General features: G+C 37.7%; 1 protein-coding gene across 1 annotated transcript in view; it reads left to right on the top strand.

Annotated features, from left to right (window-relative positions):
• The window catches only part of MYO10 (myosin X), a 164557-nt gene that overhangs the window by 38250 nt on the left and 112459 nt on the right, over positions 1-13848 (top strand). Inside the window, exon 2 of the mRNA XM_063298762.1 lies at positions 6210-6308. Coding sequence (XP_063154832.1) covers positions 6210-6308 — 99 coding nt within the window. The remainder of the gene's footprint in view (positions 1-6209; positions 6309-13848) is intronic.

Genomic DNA, 13848 nt, shown 5'->3' with positions numbered 1-13848 from the left:
TAATGACCAGCACTTCTCTAATTAGTTTTCTGCTTCAAATATATTTAGAGAAGTTCTTCCTGTTTCCCTTACTGATTTTTGCCATACATGCTTGAACTTCTTCCTCCTCTTCCTCCTCTTTTTTCTGCCAGAGTTTTTGCTCCTTTTTGTTCTCCATTTCCCAAAAGAAACTTTTTAAACTTTCAGAACTTAAACACTTCTGGAGAGTCAGGTTGGCCTTATCCTGGATCTGGTGACCCCTTTTTATACAGTGAAATAAATTCCAACTGTGGCTCAGTTGATTTGGGTTTAAATTATTTCCAACTGATATGAAGAGATTTAGCCCTCTTGACTTTTGCTTTCAGATTGTTTTTCACCAGTCCCTTCGCTTTTTAGATTTCCCATGTATAGTTAAATACAACTGTATGGGACAATCCTGGCTGTTTCCCATGTCTACATATGCTAAATCTAATAGCATTACAGTCAGTGTTTCCACAACACGTACCGGGTCACAGTCACTCCTAGGATGAATTCTAGGGTTGACTCCCTGCTGGACAGTTCCAAGATTGCCTTTTCTGAGGCACAGGCATTTGGAGTATATAAACTTTTGAACAAGAGTGTACCTAGTCTATATAAGAGAAATTTAAGTCCACCATTACTACAACAACTTCTTTATATGTCCCTGTTTTCTTTTACCATCCCAAGATCACCCTCAGTGTTTTGATCAGGTGAGCAACAACATATTCCTAATTTACCTTTGTGGCCCAGTATTGCTACTTATGGTGATTTTGTGGAATAATACTTCCATTTCCTAAATATATCCAGTACAAAATTATGTATGTTTGTAATCCAAGGAATAGATCCAACACACTTTTTTTCTGATAGCCAAAAGCTTGTTGCACCAAGCACAACCCACAGGCTACTCCCAAGAGGCAGATAGTTGTACATTTGAACTGTACAATACTCTTCCTTGCTGGCTTTTTAGTAGTTATAATGTGTTCCTTGTTGGGAATCATTTGACCAAAAAAGATAGCCCCTATATTATACTTTTATGAAATTTGGGGCCTTGGCTTTCTCACTGTCAGTGAACTCACCTTGACAGTCTTTGGAGTTGAGAGGTCAGTGGCCGCCTCTCCTCTTAAAGCAGCTGATCAGCTGTTAGAACTCACAGCCTTCTTCACAAACAAGTCAGTGGTATAGTTTAGGTGTTAGCCTGACACTGGGAAAACCCAGGTTCAATTCCACCCTCAGTCACAGAAGCCCACTGGGTGACTTTGGACCACTTTTTCTCAGCCCAACCTACTTCACAGGACTGTTTTTGTGGAGAGAAAAATGGGAGGAGGAAGCACTATGTTCAATCCTGAGTTTCTGAAGGAAAGATTGAATATACATCTAACAATAAAATAAATATGCAAGAAAATAACTCCCTTGTTCCTGTTTGCCCTCCTGTCGGCCCACTTCAGTCACAAGCTCCCAACTTCCCCTCTTCTTTCTAAAGAGTAATGGCTGGGTGGGATAAAGGGGGATATGGAAAATAAAAAGCTCTGAATGGGGAAGGATTTGATAGATGTAGTCTTGTGAAATGGCAGGGATCCCAAGATGCACACATACATCCCAGGAAAAAATAACTTTATCTCCTGTCTTTAAACAAACAAAAACAAAGCCCAACACAGAGACCATTTTATTTATTTATCAAATTTGTCACCCCCATCTCCTCCCACCGGAGGAACTCTACCTAGAAGACCATGACTCTACCCAGAGTTCTCCTATGATGCATGACTGTTGGTAGCTGTGAGTAGTGATCCTAATGCTAAATAACACCTTTGACATGTCATATGCAGTGCTGAACAGAAATTCAGGCATCATGATTTATCAGAGGTATCCTACTATACCAGGGAAACAGAAGATGCTATTGAAAACTATACATATAGGACCAAGCTACTGTTGTTTTTTTAAACTGTAGTTTTAAAACATACTATGCCAAATTCAAACCAAGTATATTATGTCTTAGTGGGTCGTATGAACTGGGTTATTGTCTTCCTGTGTGTTTTAGATAACTAAAATTGATAGAATGTTGGAGTATATTAACAGAATTGTTACCCCCCCCCTCCTTTTGCTGATCTGCTGAATCTGCTGAACAGCTAATATAGTTTTAATAATTCTGTCTGTGCAAGCCTGGGACCTCCACAATAAACTATAATTCTGTCATCCTCAACTAGTATAGCTAGAGGTTATAGAAGCTGCAAGGTGCCAGGTTGAAGGAAAGATTGTTGAGAGCTTAAGCACAGGTTAGAAGTTTCATTTACATTCATGTTTACCACTGAACTATGTAAATTCTGATCTACATCTCATACCACTTCACACACACACAGCATTGTCATGCCAATTTTTCTTGCAAGATTGCAGTAAAGGATAACATGTGTGAAATGCTTCAACATTGAAAGAAATGTTCTTTTTGACATATTGACATCCCAAATGAAAGGGGAAAAATCACCTCTTAGTTTAGCTTTTTGTTTTTTTAAATCAACTCTTTGCTTGGCTGGCTAAAGGAGATTCCTACTCGCTGCAGGTGATTAGGCAGCTGGCTGATTACATGGGATGCAATGGCTGTGGTCCAAAGAGGCATCTTTTCTCACAGAAGTTTAGGGAGGCATTGCTGGACTATCCATTGCTGTGTGAACAGCAATTTTAGGGAATTGCTTCTTTTCTCATTCCTGACAAGTTTTCCACACATTTCTGAGGGAGAGTAGTAAAGAAATGTGTTTCTGACTTTGCTATGTTCCCCCCGGGATCCTTCAAATGAGGAAATGCTTTTGGATGGTGAATGAAAGGGTAATCCCAAATAGATGGGAAAGGCTGTGTGTGTGCTTTCCAGCACGCACCTCAGTGCAAGAACCAGCTGTAGTCCAGGTGCTTGTGTTTCTGACTTGCTTAAACCATGTTGCTTTTCATCTCCAGGCAACAAGTATTACTATTCTTTTTAAAAGCTCTTGGTTGACAAAGAGCAGCTGTCTTCTGATAACTGAATTAGCTGGATTTTGACAGGCAGCTGCAAGTGTCAGTTGGCTTTATCTCTGTAGCTACTGCCGTCTTCCGTATTGCCCTGTCAGCAGTTGAAGCTGTTTGAACTCACAGAGAAAGCGTTGATATATAGAACAATAAGCCCAGTCTGTAAGTAAACATGATCTGTGTCAGTCTTTGCACGCTTGGCCTGGTCACAACAGAAAATGTGTTGGCAACAAGAATGCTTGCAGATAATGATTACACCCATTTATAACGACGTGATTTCTATTGTAGCAGAGTTTTTCTGTTGTAAAAGATATGATAAATGTATGTGAAGATTTATGGAAATCTTGCAGAGAGGAGTGAGATTTCCTTTTTCTACCCTCCATCTCCACATACAGGTTTACTTCCTGCCTCCATACTTCTTTGCATGTACACATACAATCTGTAATATTCTGTGCATTCACACTGTTTCTGTATATGCATGCGTTCTTTTTTTTTTTTTTTCATTGTTGCTTGCACAGCTCATGCACACATGGAGCACTTTCTCCCACCCTACACAATCTGCTTATTCTTACGATCCATCCAGATCCTTCTTCCTTATACCAGCATGTCGGTGGTCCTTCTGCACATGATTTCTAGTAAACCATTGGACTGGAGAATCTAGACTGATGTGTACCCCAAGAGTTTTAGTGCTTTTCCTAGCCTGAGAATCCTTATACAACTGTTGGGAAGATCTAACTCAGCACAGTACTCTTAGTTGCAGTCATTATTGGCAGTAGTTTGGAGAAAATCAGATAAAGTGTCTTCTTGCCTCCCACCCCCCTTTTTTTTTGTCAGACCCTTTCACGGGCCCTAATTTGTTCATGCTTTTGGAGTCTGCATGTGGTCATTAAATATAGATTCATCTTGGCCTTCTGTGTTACACATTTTTCTTTGTCGTGCATGTTATTTTTGGTGTGTTTTCTGTCAACTCGACCTTCTAAAAGTTTTTTAAAAAGGAACTACAAGTACTCGTTCCTTGTTCTCCAGTATGTGACCTGCTTAGATCTGAAATCAAACTAATTTACAGATTCCTGAAATGTAATGATAATTTCCGCATGAAAGAAATCTGCTTATAGCATTGCCATTAAAATGTGGAGGGGGGATTGCATTTGATCATTAGGTTAAATATATCCATTCATGTTAGTTTTTAACAAAGTCTACGAAAGGGTGGGCTTGTTTCACATTCATACTTCAGAACAAATAAGTCTATTCTATAACCTGAGTGGCTGCTGTTATATTCAGTTACTTACCTGAGCTATATGTTTGCTGAGCTATATTTTTCTTCTTGAGCATTTCTGAAGCAAAAAATGACCTTGTGCTGAACGTGATTTCATAGAACCATATACTTAATGAGCTGTGTTGCAAAGATATTCTGGTCATTCTCATTGCTCAAAGGAACACTTACTGCTAGTAGGTTGTCCACTCACCTCAAGAAAAGCACCCCTGCATCAACTAGAAAAGGCACATCTGCAAAGTGCTGGCTTGCTCCTTGTTATCCTTGGGGTGGGGTGGCAGTTTTCGTAGGACTGCAAAAGTCAGAAAATGGCTGGAAAAAGCGGCTTTTTGAAGTTTACTTTTGCTGAGATGGAGACATATTAAGAACAATAACCTGGCATCAGATCCTAACAAGACTTCCACTTTGGTTGACTATTGTCATGATAAATTTCCCACCTTTATCTGTTATCTCCGTTTGATTTTTAGTTGATGTTTTGGTTTTATTCATGCCCGTGCCTTAAGTTTAGTATTGCTAGTGTATCCTGAATTATATTTCCTATGAGCTCTTTTGGGAATTTTGTCCGAAACATGGGATAAAAATATAATAAAAACCAAAAATGTATCCAATTTTGCAAATAGCCTGGAGAAAAGATACACATATAAAATATCCCAAGTATTTGTTGAGAGTTATCATACAGGCAACTTTATTTGGAAGATGATGTTAAAAGGGTCCAGGTTGGTTTGAGGTTCACAAATATATTACACTTTATGTCAGAATATTTACCCTGTTCAGGTAGAGGTTATAACAAAGTATAGAACTAACTTTGCCTTAACAGGATGCAACTGGTATGTGATATACAGCAGCCCCAAGGACACTTTTGTTTCAAAAAGAACAGAGTGTTTAAGACAACAGGCTTTGAAATGAATGGCTTTTAAATTAATACTTGAGCTGCTAAAATATTGGTTTGTTTGTTTGTTCATTTATCAAATTGATATAGCTGCTCATCTCATATGTGTGACTCTGGGCAGCTTACACAATTAAAACCCAAAGCTTAAACAATCAACATAATTCAAACACAACCATTAAAAAACAGTTTAAAAACGATATAGGAAGAATTATTATTGGTCTGTAGAGAAAATAAAACCACTCTTAACAATACATTCCCATAGATGTTTTATTCAACTGTAAGAATAAGAAAAATGTATTTGTGTGTGTGTGTTTTTAAGGCATCTTTCCCAGGCATAAATGTACTTTCTTAGATTTCCAATTCTAAGCATCCACTGATATAGCATACCAATAGCTCAACATATGGCCCTTTTTGTTGTTTTACCTTTCTTTTTCAGTATCTTCTACAGTACGTAATCTCATTTCAAGGCAAACCAGTTAAAAAAAGATGATCTAAAACTTATCACCCTGATGTATTACTTTAACCCCCTCCACCCATCCAAGCCTATTTGTTAAGTATTTTGGCAGTGGTGAACCAGATGCTTACTGTTTGGCTTCACTGGATGGAAAAGCTAAAGATTTCTTTCCTCTGTAAAATAACCTTAATGAAGTAGGATACAGTTTTTATGAAGATCTGGCAATTCTTAGAGTTTTGAGAGATCCCATGCACTATACCATAAATATGAACATCACTTGTAATTTTATGTAACTGTAACTCATCTGTGTGAGTCAATGAATTGGAGTCACATGTGGTTGTGGTTGTTCTGATGTTATTTTGAAAAGGGAAAATCTACCCCACAATCTGTTAGGGTTATTAATAGAAACAGGCATGTGTTCTCTTGGATGTGATTTCTTACCTGTTTTGCTATTCATTATTTGCTATTTAATATAGCTATTTATTAAATGGGATCTGACATTGTATGTGTCTATTGGGTGTGGGAGATAGGATAAAAAGTTTACTGAGATCATTATACTTCTAAAATTAAATAATATTGTTTGTGGGCTTTTTCCCCCATTTTAGGGAGTACGAGTTTGGTTGCGAGAAAATGGCCAACATTATCCAAGCACTGTACTTTCCTGTGCGGAAGGAGTTGTTGTATTCAAGACTGATTATGGGCAGGTAAATACATTGCTTCCAGATATATTTTGTCTGTACTGTGGTTCCATATCCTGATAAGTGAGTGAGTTGTTACAAACTCTCATAGGTTTTCAGGCCATAGGTCAGTTTGGGGGGCAGTAATTTCTTACTTAAAGCAATTTCCATGAGGAACCTGTTACTATTCTTCACAAAATACGTATTTGAAGGCTTCAACAAACCCTCGGGGGTCATAGAAAAGTCTTCTGTGTTTGCCTAATCTTTCTAGATTTGCTTCAGTCTGTTCATCTTTCACCACTCCCAGTGCAGAGAAATGACCAACCCTGCCTGAATCATCTCCATGTACATCACTATACTGGGAATGTCTCCTGCCTTTCAAAATAACTAAAAGTGCTTACTCCTATACTTTTAAGAGTGTATCCTTATTCAGAGAAATTCAGAGGGGTTAAAGTTACTCAAACATACTGGTTTTTTTCTGGCTTACATGTGAACTGAGAGAAAAGAGTACACTGTTGTAGTTGCTTTCAATACTCTCAAAGCATTTATGGGCCGCTTTAAAGAATAGCAGAGTGTTTCTGTGCTTGTACAATGGTCCAGAGCCATTCTTCAGAATAATTTTGAGGTGTGAATTGTCCACAAATGAATATTGTCATTGCTATACGTGCCAGAGAATACATTGAAAACTCTTCTTACAGAGTACAATGCATGTGTCTGTGTATATTATTCCACAGAACAATTGGAAAGTAACTAAATGGCAGCCAAAGTGGTAGTAAGATTTGATAGCCTGTCATAAAATGTAGAATCATAGGGTTGGAAGGGACCATTCCATCAGCAGAGGAATCCATATTTAAGCATCTCTGACAGATTATCCTCCACTGGAACACTTCCAATAAATGGGAGCAGACCTCTCTCCTTCGTAATTCATTCCACTGCCAAACTGTTCTAACCATTTGGAAGTTTTTCCTAACATGCAATCAGAATCTGCCATCCTGGAACTTAAAACCATTGTTCTATGTCTCACAATATTGCCCTGAAACTATAATCTCTCTTTTCCTGAAAAATGCATACACTCACAAAAGAATAGCAATTTTGTTCTTGGCCATTTATGATCATTTCTGTGAATAATGTCAAAAGAGATTTGTTTCTAAAGGATTAAACACCCCCCACACAAGAGTCACATGATACAATTCCATTTCTATGAGAGTTTTTACTCTTTTCCTTTTTAAGGGGATAAACATAACCTTTTCCTTTTAAGTATAACAAGACGAAACACAAAGGGAAGCAGAAGTGTTATGAAAAAATGAGCAATGGTTTGAATGGGGCTCCAGTTGATGACCATAAACTGATTATCCTCTATAACATCAGACTGAAGAATGTTTAATTAGAGCACTAGTGGACGAGAGCTTGCCTGTGGGGGAAGGGGTCATGCTGGCTGGTTTCAGTTCCAAATGCTCTAAATGGAAGCAGCTGAGGTTTAATATCTAAAAAATGTAAAACGTGTGCATTTCCCATTCAAAACCACAGATGGTAAGTATCACTGGTAAAGGCCTTGGCGTTCAAAAATCTTCCCTGAATTTACTTAACAAAGAAGTCATTCATGGAATGGCATTAGGCTAGAAAGCAGAACATGGTCCAGTATCCTCTGCTTTAAATAACAAGCACCTGTAAATTTCTTCTCCATCCTCCATCCGTGCCCAGCTCCCATTTCTTTTCTGATTTTTGAAAGAGGCTTTTTCCTCCCCTCCTTGGGAACTTAATTTAAAACACTTCAGCAAAACCTGAATGATATGGTTAGCTTCAAATATATCCCCGTCTACAGGGGTTACACTTTTCCTTCCTTTTCTGTTGGGAGTACGTGGGAGGTGACAAGGAAGGAGGAATGGAAGTTTATGATGTGTATTATATATTCTCAAGAATCCAGCCTGCATGTCTCAGGAATTCAATTTTGATGGATCTCTAAAGCAGATGGCAGCAACAGACAGTCAGGAGGCCTTGAACTCTTTTGAAGTAGGAGAATTTGAAGCTACTTTGTTGAAATGTGTGGGCAGTCGCCTTCAAACTAATGTTTGTGGTTCACCTCTCTCTTTGCTTTTTGGGTCAAAGCTACTTCTGTACTTTATGCCCCCTTTTCAGATTGCCAATCCAAGGATAAGAAAAAAAAAAACTATGGAGGGAACACCAACTATTTTAGAAAGGATTTGGGGCTGATAATTTGTCTGACTATTCCACACTACTTGCTCAGGATTATTCACTGACAAATCTAGTTGCTGGCAGGACTTTTGAGGTGCTTATTTTTTAAAAGATTTGATGGTGAAAGGTCCCCTGTGCAAGCGCTGAGTCATGTCTGACCCTTTGAGGGGACACCACTTTCGTTACCTTTTCTTGGCAGACTATAGCGGGGTGGTTTGCCATTGCCTTCCCCAGTCGTCACAAATACAGATCACAAATTCTGTGGAATGTTGAATGTGATAGGGTTTCCACTTGCCCATGAACTAATCCAACTCAGCCTTACCAGCCCATATTGGGTTTTACTAAAACCAACAACCCAACTTCAACAGTGAGTTGCTAAGTCCATTGCATCCATTTTAGCTGCCAAACATCACCCCCATTTACAGTCTTCTCCTTCCTGGGTTTAAAATATCTGCATAGCATCTGATACTGATACTACCCGCCCTGCAGCCTCTCTTTTCCTATGAACACTGCGTATAAGAGAACCTAAACAATATTGTACTTGTAACTCATTATCAGCAAAGCTTAGCACAAAGTTAGTACAGTTTGCTTGGGTGTCTGCATGAATATGTGAAGAACCATCAAGAAGTTAGGCTGAAAGCAGATTCATCACACTAAACAAAAGTTCTCCATTACAATTGGCTATAAAATTTGAATCTCATGTCATACTTGCAGATCTAACTTTAAAATGCTAGATACTAAGTCTTAATAAGATGGCAAATTCTCCAAAGGACGAAAACGTTTCTCAGTTGCTAAATTGTAATTCTTTTCACTCATTCTTTCAGCCTACAAATTATTTCACCATCTCTGGGATTTATTTTGGATACAAGAAGTTATATCCAAAATAGTTTATAGTACATATAAAAACAATAAAACAGCAATAATAAAAATAGATAATAAAATGTACTGTATGTATTAGTTAAGGATTATGATATAATGAGATCCAGTTTGGTGTAGTGGTTAAGGCCTTGGGCTAGAAACTGGGAGACTGAGAGTTCTAGTCCCGCCTTAGGCACAAAGCCAGCTGGGTGACCTTGGGCCAGTCATTCTCTCAGCCCTAAGAAGAAGGCAGTGGCAAACCACTTCTGATAAACCTTGCCAAGAAAACTGCAGCGACTTGTCCAAGCAGTCTCTGAGAATTGGACACAATTGAACAGATTAAAAAAAAAGATATAATAATAGAATTATTAGTCCATTCAACTATTAACACATTTCATAAAGATAGCAACCAACCAATAGTAAAACTTGCATCAGTAAAGCAACTGAGAAATACAGGTACAAATCACCAGTCAAATTGCAATGATCAGTGGGTGAGCTTGGGCCTCTTTTGAATACAAAAGGGATGGGGGAAAACAGCCATGAATAATTCACACTCAGCTTCTTGGAGCAAGAATGGGATAAAATGTAATAAATTCATATATAAAACATGATGAGTTGCATTCAGTTTAGCAAGAAATAATCTCATTTTATAATGGGTGAAAATTTAAAGTGTGAAGACAGTACTAGAACCCAGTATTGAGTGAATTCATATGTGTAATTCGTGTGTGTGTGTTTTAACAGAGGAGTAGTTTAGCTTTGTATTTAAAAATGAAATATACCTCCAGGCAAGTTATCAGAGTCCAAGCATCTGTCTAGTGCCATGGTAAAAGAGAGCTACTAGCAGATGTTAACTGAGCATTGCTTGGAGAATCATGTTCACAAAACAATGGCTAAGAACATATGTTACTCATTGTCAAACTGACCGGCTTTTTGTAACTAACAGTATCTTCCAGACTTTGTGTGGTACTTCAGAATAGGTTTTGAAGGATATGAAAAGGACTGTTTGTTGCTACCCAATTGTTGGGGGTCATGACCTCTGAGGGGGTAATTGGGAACTAAAGAGGACAAAGGATTTGGAACTATAAAGCCTTTCTGGTGAGCCCTCCCCCATTCTTTGAAAGTCACTTTCTTTAAACTAAATTTGATCACTTTTTAGAGGTTGAGGTAGTACTGTGGATGTCACTGTGCTTGTATTTGTTGGATTTCTGTTGTATCCTGTTGTATTAGCATCTTACTAGGGGGTTACGTGTAGCCTGATAATGCATTCCAGAAAAGTATATATTGGTTATTTCTAATTTCTATACACCTCTATACAAGTTGTTTGTTTTCTTCATTGGATTCTTTTGTCCTTCCTCCGTTACAGGCAAATGAGGCCAAATTAACATAGGCAGTTCTGCGTTTTTGAAACCTAGGTTTATACCCATTAACATCAAAATGGAGGCTGGAATATGTGGAGATTACCAAACTCCCCATCTGCCATTCTTATTTTTCCATCTCCATTCTGTGTTTTTGGCTCTGTAACCAGTGAGAAAACCCAGCAGTATTCCATTTTTCTTAAGAAGTGATTAAAGCAGTCCTGCTCTTAGTGATGCAAGTCTACTGTGGTTAAGTTTAATTCAGGGCTTAGCCAATTTAAACATAAACTTCTAGGAGGAAGCAATAAGTGATACTGTTCTTAATGGACTGTTTCTGGCTCTGTGGTAAAAGTACTTGGGAGATCTATAGTGGAGTAATACGTAAAGGAATGTCAATTCAAGTATGTCTACGTCTGTGGACTTTACTGAATAGTTCTTTACAGTACTAGTCCCATGAGTGTCTAAACTGAAGTTTATGTCAAAGTGCCAGGTAATTGATAGTCCTATATAGATAAAAATGTGTCCAACAGTGCAATGCTATGATCAAATGTGCTCAGAAATAATAACTTTTCAGTTTAATGGTGATTACTCTGAAGGGAAAATGGGAGTAATGTTCCATGAAACTTGAATGCTTGCTTACTCTTACGTCAACATGGACTGGCTTTATAAATAGTGCCTTATCTAATATATTTGCTATTCTTGGACCTCGCAAAAGCATCTAAGATTTATTTATGCAAATACTTAAAATGTTGATTCTCTATATCGGTTTTCTGGAAAACAATCCAATCTCATCTGTTCCTTTGCTGTGCTTCTTTTACACTTATATGAAAGAGAGGTGATTGCTTTTGTGTTAAGATTAATGCTGATATGCACAATTACAATTTAAAATGTTTGTTTTAAATTTTAGGACACATTTTAGTTCACACAAAATAAACCAATCTGCTCACCTTGTGTGCCCTCCATATATTTGGGTCTTGATTGTTGGTATATATTCAGATGCTAAGCATAGTTAAAAAGCTCCTGTGGATGTGAAGCTGGGTTAATTGTTCAAAGCTTTAAATGGCACAGAAGTATAGAGCTTCATGTAGAGCAAAAATGCTGTTTCCGATTTGCATAAGGAAGGATTTCTGTGTTGTTCAGGAGGACTGCATGCAGCTTAAAGAAAATCAGTGAGGCTGATAACTTGTATAATAAATTGAGTGTTGTTTTTTAATCCCGCTATTACAGGCATTTGATAACTTGTTCTAGAAGTAGATAGTTAGTCTGTAATCCATGGAACAGAATTTTGAGATAGAATATTTGAGGCTGCAATGCCAGAAATTAGTTATAACCATAGTTACAATGCAAAAATTATCCTGCTGTTAAAGGCGTGGCAGTGGTGGTAAGGTTGATTTATTTGATTTTTGTCTGATTTTACTACTGCAGCTCTGCATAGAATTCCTTCTCATAGAGAATCGAGACAAAAACAGACAAAAGAGAGGCACTGAGAAATAAAACAGAAAGCATCTCTGGGTTTGGGAGTCTCGTCAGTTTGGTGAACTGCAAAATAAATATTTTAAACCAACAAAATCAGTGTAGTGTTACTTGAGGGGGGAAAGGCATGAAAACTAGATTTGGACTGACCTGCTTGAACTGCTGGCTGCATATACAGTATTATTCTGCAGGGGAAGATGATTGGCTGGCAGGAAACCTGATCTAAAACATTTCTGCCAGGAAGTCTTAATGCATTCCAAAGTTTCGTTGCAAGTTCCTTTTCTTCTCTACTAGTCTTCTTTCCTCATCATCTGATAACTACTCCCCCAGCCTCTTCCTCTCTAGTCTATGTTTTTTTCATTTAACTCTTTTCAAACCTATTTCCCTGTTTTCCTTGGTCTGTGTAAGGTCGTCAGTCTGCCCCCCCAACCCCAAATTCTCATGATGTTGGCAGTTCAGCCAATCACTGCCAGGCACATCAGGTGCACCACTAACGAATTCCATAGTTGGGTTTTAGTACTTCTGTTTAGTGTGCGCTTACAACTGCATGTAGCATAGGCAAATAAAAAGTATATACAATGTAAACCAGTGTCATAATAAAATAATATAATCAATGGAAGACATTTTCTTCTGTAATAGTATCAATATTTCCTAATATTGCCACAACCCTTAGAATAAATGGGAATTTTTTTCCAGCTTCATAAAGTTCCTCCAAGAAGAAGCATTTTTAAGAGTCTTCAAGAAATTGGACTCTAGATATAATTCAAGGGAGAGTTGGTAGAGAGCAGATGCTAAAAGGGGGAAAACCCTAACACTTGAGGTAGCCATTGAAAAAACTAACTGACCTTGATTGCATGAGCAGGCTCATTACTGTATAGATTGTGGATTGTGCAAACCTTATTTCTATGAGACTAGCATTTGTTTATAGAAGGAGTAATTTCTTGCCTTGTTCCATTGCTGGTATTAGAGTTCCTATTAGTGTGTCCTCAAATGAAGTTCCCCAGCTTTTTTCTCTTTAATAACCACATCAAGAGAAACACAGAAAGAAATGGCTGATTTATATGTGGAGAATATACTGTATGTACATGCACACATGAACAGTTGTCATGCCGATTATATATATTTTTCATCTAGGCAAATATGAGACCTAAAATGTATCAGGAAACTTTTGTCTCAGTTACCTTTCTCTTGGTGCAAACATTTGTCCTAACAAATCACCAATGTCTGTACATGCCGGAAAAATAGCTAGTTCACAATGAAACAGGAACAAGTGGGTATCTGGTGCAAATACTCTGACAATGATGGCTGTTAAAGTGAATTATAATTTATACTTGGAGTTACCTTTCATTACTGCCAATTTAAGAAACATGCTATTTGTGATGGTTAAGTTCAAATAATCCCACCTAAAATATACAACTTAAAATATACAACATATATACACACACACATAAATATACACATACACAAACACAATATTTGGTCCTGCTAGGACCCTTTATTTATATTTCTAACCTTGGGAACAAGCTAAGTGAATTCTTTAGAATTACAGAAAGTCTTTAGTTTTATGTGACTTCAGTAATTCATGCTTTAACAAAAACAAACCAACTCAAAAACCATTTGATTTTCAAAATTAGTTTTCCAAAATCCACTGTAAATTCTGAAGGTGTGGCGTTTACTGCTCTTTAAAA

This window comes from Candoia aspera, chromosome 3 (assembly GCF_035149785.1).
Source record: "Candoia aspera isolate rCanAsp1 chromosome 3, rCanAsp1.hap2, whole genome shotgun sequence".
Classification (NCBI taxonomy): Eukaryota; Metazoa; Chordata; class Lepidosauria; order Squamata; family Boidae; genus Candoia; species Candoia aspera.
Note: the sequence above shows the minus strand (reverse complement) of the source record. Positions and strands in the feature narration are given on the sequence as shown.